Below are 4,175 nucleotides of genomic sequence, written 5' to 3' on the forward strand. Positions count from 1 at the left end.
TTTTTGAGTTGGAGTCTCACTCTGTCACCCAGACTAGAGTGCAGTGGCCGCTCCCGGCCACCGCAGCCCCGACCTGCTGGGCTCCGGCGATTCTTCCGCCTCAGCCTTCCAAGTAGCCGGAGTTACAGGCGCATGCTACCACGCCCGGCTAATTTTTTGATTTATTGTAGAGATGAGGTCTCGTCTGCCCAGGCGGGTCTCGAACCCGCGGGCTCAGGCAATCCACTCACCTCAGCCTCCCAAAGGCGTGGGATTACAGGCTAAACCACCGAGCCTGGCTCACTTTTATTTTTTAATTTTTTTGTTTTTTATAACATGGTCACTTTTTTTTTTACTTTTTACTTTTTTTTTGTAGAAAACCTAGGTTTATTTGTTAAGCTATTACAAATGCAAAACAATTACCATTTGAAGTACTTTGAGGACTTCATCCCAGATTCACTTGTTCTGTTACAGAAACTAACCTGAGAGGTTAGAAATTAAAAGATATAACCTGGCCGGGCTCAATGGCTCAGCCTGTAATCCCAGCACTTTGGGATGCCTAGGTGAGTGGATTGCTTGAGCCTGAGGGTTCGAGACCCGCCTGGGCAACTTGGCGAGACCTCTTCTCTACAATAAATCAAAAATTAGCCAGGCATGGTAGCGCAGCGCCTGTAGTTCCAGCTACTTGAAAGGCTGAGGCGGAAGGATCGCCAGAGCCCAGCAGGTCGAGTCTGCGGTGGCCGGGAGTGGCCACTGCACTCCAGTCTGGGCGACAGAGTGAGACTCCAACTCAAAAAAAAAAGAAAAAAAAAGATATAACCTAAGAGGCTATAACAGAGCAGACTGGTGAAACGTGAAAGAAGCAAAAGCTAGTCAGAAGTACTTAAGTCAGTGGGAGTATTTGTGGTGGAGATGTTTCTGAAGAGGCTACCTAGAGATGCCTGAATTAATTCATGTGGGCCCCAAATTAGTAGAAGACTCTTGCCTCTGTGGAGAATAAGCAGAGGCCAGGATTCCTCTAAGATTTGTCTTTTTATGGGTATGAGTCCCCTCATGCCCCAAAAGGCATATCTTCGCTTCAACCTGTTTCCCAGTCTACCTACACCTCCAAGGTCCTAGGCATTTTCACCACATAGGCCTGCCAGCTTACAGAAGACGCAAACAGCGAAGGCAGGAAGTATAGGCCTACTCAGAGGGTACCTAGCCACAGAAAGTTTTGGGGTAAACAATAAACTACAAATACCCTCTTGGTTAAGTTAATTCATCTTTGTTAATAAAGGTCATAGTATCTTCTGCTGGTGACAACTTGTCTCAATATAGTATGTCTCGAGAAATAACTGCTTCAGATGAGTTTTGGAGAAAGAAAAAGACTGTCATCAACCCCACTCCAGAGTGGAAGAGGCACCAAGTTCTCTCCTACAGTTATTAGCAGAATCTTAAAGCCATGATCAACATTTTCAGTGATCAACATCTGCATCCTCAAACTGTCCAGCAACCGTTGGTGTGGTATCCACCTCCATCCCATCTTCATAATCTCTTATTGAATCTTCTGTCCTGACCCCTGCCATATTATACTGACTGCTTACAGATTGAGAAAGCATTCCTTCTAATCTCTCTAATGTGGCTTGGCCTTCTGCTGTTAAATGGGATAATCCTTTTTCATAGGTATAAAATGTAGGGGATGTCCTCTTGTCCTTGTTCATGTGCTTCCACATCATATTCTTCTCCATCATAATCATCTGAATCTTCATCCTCAGGATCTGGATGCAAGTCCTGGCATTCACACATGGCAGTGAACAGCGCCTCCAATGCCGATTTATCACCAGGCACAAATCTAAATTCAGTAATAGGTTCAACATCATCATCACTGTCTTCCTCTTGTTCATCAGCAACAGATTCTTTTGATTCTTCTCCAAATTTGGCATTCACCATTACATACAAATGCTCTCGTGGATAGACGTTTAGGCCCCTGGACATCGCATGTAAATTAATAGTGGGGTATTCCAGTGAGAATCCTAATCCAGAGCCATCTAACCAAGACAGGCGGTTCTCAGCAATGTAGAGGGTCCTGGAGCCTAGGCCCTTCCCGTTCAGCACAGCCTTGGTATCTGGCTGCTGCCGCCGAAGCCCCTCGGCCGGCCCGGGCAGTGGGAAACTTTTGAGGAAGCTCATAGCAGCGGAGAGTTCAGCAACACAGGCCGGGGGGCCATGTGGTCACTTTTAAATGATGCTGTCAGATTTTGACTCATCTCTTACTGCTGTTCACCAGTTATTACTTTATCTTCCTCAATTATTCATTTATTTGCAGGATTGTTCCTCCCATCACCTACTTTGTAACCATAGCCCATTTCTGATGAGGACAGTCTTAGTCTGGTTAAAGACAAACTCTCAGCCAGAAGCGGTGACTCACACCTGTAATCCCAGTACTTTGGGAGGTGAAGGCGAGAGGATTGCCTGAGTTTAGGGGCTCAAGACCAGCCTGGGCAATTTGGCGAGGCTTTGTCTCTACAATGAATCCAAAAAATGAGCTGGGCATGGTGGTGCACACCTGTGGTTCCAGCTATTTGGATGACTGAGGCAAAAAGATCTCCTGAGCCCAGGAGGTCAAGGCTACGGTAGCCATGAGCACAACACTGCACTCCAGCCCAGGCAACAGAGAGAGACTTTGACTCAAGAAAAAGTGGAGGAGGTGTGGGTTATAGCCCAGGTTATCACCATCACCCAACGATGGAACTAGAAGCAATTTCTTTATCTTCTAAGTTAGCCTTTAAACTTATATTTTGTAGATGGATAAAACACAAGCAAGAAAGGCAATGTTACCAGGTGCCATGGCTCACACCTGTAATCCCAGCACTTTGGGAGGCAGAGGCGAGAGGATTGCCTGAGCCCAGAGGTTCAAGACCAGCCTGGGCAACTTGGTGAGATCTTGTCTCTACAATAAATTAAAAAATTAGCCAGGCGTGGTGGCACATGCCTGTGGCTCCAGCTTCTTGAAAGGCTGAAGCGGAAGGATTGCCTGAACCCAGCAGGTCGAGGCTGCAGTGGCTGTGAGCTTGCTACTACACTCCAGCTTGGGCGACAGAGTAAGACTCCGACTCAAAAAAAAAAAAGAAAGAAAAGAGAAAAGAAAGACAATGTCAGTGTGAACACGGAGAAAGATGTTTTGGAGGGAGGAGAGCTAGCAGCGTTGGTGACTGGGGGTGGAGGCTGGACTTGCTGAGGAGTGAGGCCAATCATCTAGGTGGAGGAACTGTGTGCATGTGATGGCCAGTGTGGAAATGGGGAAGAAGCAGGCATGGGCCCCGGGGGCAGAGAGAGAAGGAAGATGACGTATCCATGAGGAGATTTACAATCTGATTGAAGAGCCCAAGCCCCAGGTCTCTCTGCTCTTGCTAAAGGCAAGTTCGAGAAAGACCATTCCATGAAAGGGCACTTCTACAGCAGACCTGGTGTGCATTCTGCTGCCTCAAGCTGTCCAGAAAGCTGCCACCAATGCACAGGACACGGCCCGACCCTAGTACCCATGGCTAAGAGCCACTCACATGCTTCTGCTTCAGACAGGACCCTGGAGATGAGACTGAAGCATTCTCCAACTTTATTTACCGAACAGACTTTGTCCAGTTTAGGAAACAGCTGGTAAAGGAAGAAGCCCAGCATCGTAGCTCATGACTTTATCCCAGCATTTTGGGAGGCCAAGGCAGGAGGATCCCTTGAGCCCAGAAGGTCAAGATCAGCCTGGGTAACATAGTAAGACCTCGTCCCTACAAAATATCAAAAAATTAGCTGAACATGGTAGCATGCATCTGTAGACCCAGCTACTTGGGAGGCTGAGGCAGAAGGATCATCTGAACTCAGGAGGTGGAGGCTGTGGTATGCCGTGGTTGTGCCACTGCACTCCAACCTGGGCAACAGAGTGAGACCCCAACTCAAAAAAAAGGAAGCCATCATCTAATTAGAAAGTGGAATTAGCCGGGCTCGGGGGCTCAGCCTGTAATCCCAGCGCTTTGGGAGGCTGAGGTGAGTGGATTTGCCGGAGCCCGCGGGTTCGCGACCCGCCTGGGCAACTTGGCAAAACCTCATCTCCACAATAAATCAAAAATTAGCCAGGCGTGGTAGCACGCGCCTGTAGTTCCAGCTACTCGGAAGGCTGAGGCGGAAGGATCGCCAGAGCCCAGCAGGTCGAGGCTGCGGTGGCC

General features: G+C 48.2%; 1 protein-coding gene and 1 long non-coding RNA gene across 3 annotated transcripts; both read right to left on the reverse strand.

Moving 5' to 3' along the window:
* Window positions 1-352: 352 nt before the first annotated feature.
* Window positions 353-843, reverse strand: LOC110596585. The gene is made up of 2 exons (XR_002482571.1): window positions 800-843; window positions 353-490 (listed from the first exon to the last, which is right to left on the reverse strand). It is a non-coding gene; the product is annotated as an uncharacterized LOC110596585 (long non-coding RNA).
* A 249-nt stretch (window positions 844-1,092) lies between these two features.
* LOC103271099 (methylosome subunit pICln-like) lies at window positions 1,093-2,173 on the reverse strand. Of its 2 annotated transcripts, none has more exons than XM_021717835.1 (2): window positions 1,873-2,173; window positions 1,093-1,673 (listed from the first exon to the last, which is right to left on the reverse strand). In XM_021717835.1, the coding sequence occupies exons 1-2, from the start codon at window positions 2,149-2,151 to the stop codon at window positions 1,437-1,439; spliced, it is 516 nt and encodes a 171-aa protein (XP_021573510.1). In that variant the 5' UTR covers window positions 2,152-2,173; the 3' UTR covers window positions 1,093-1,436. The 2 variants fall into 2 exon arrangements, with proteins under 2 accessions (XP_021573510.1, XP_021573509.1); XM_021717834.1 differs by having other exon boundaries at window positions 1,437-1,505; window positions 1,681-2,173.
* Window positions 2,174-4,175: the final 2,002 nt, after the last annotated feature.

Source organism: Carlito syrichta, unplaced genomic scaffold (assembly GCF_000164805.1).
Source record: "Carlito syrichta isolate Samal-C Ts95f unplaced genomic scaffold, Tarsius_syrichta-2.0.1 Scaffold311222, whole genome shotgun sequence".
Classification (NCBI taxonomy): Eukaryota; Metazoa; Chordata; class Mammalia; order Primates; family Tarsiidae; genus Carlito; species Carlito syrichta.

What these genes read in the sequence shown, in the direction of transcription:
- LOC103271099 (XM_021717834.1), bottom strand. Translation starts at nt 2,151, where the DNA reads ATGAGCTTCCTCAAAAGTTTCCCACTGCCCGGGCCGGCCGAGGGGCTT. An exon ending in AATATGATGTGGAAGCACAT is followed by an intron (nt 1,506 to 1,680) that starts GAACAAGGACAA and finishes AGAGATTATGAA; the next exon opens with GATGGGATGGAGGTGGATAC.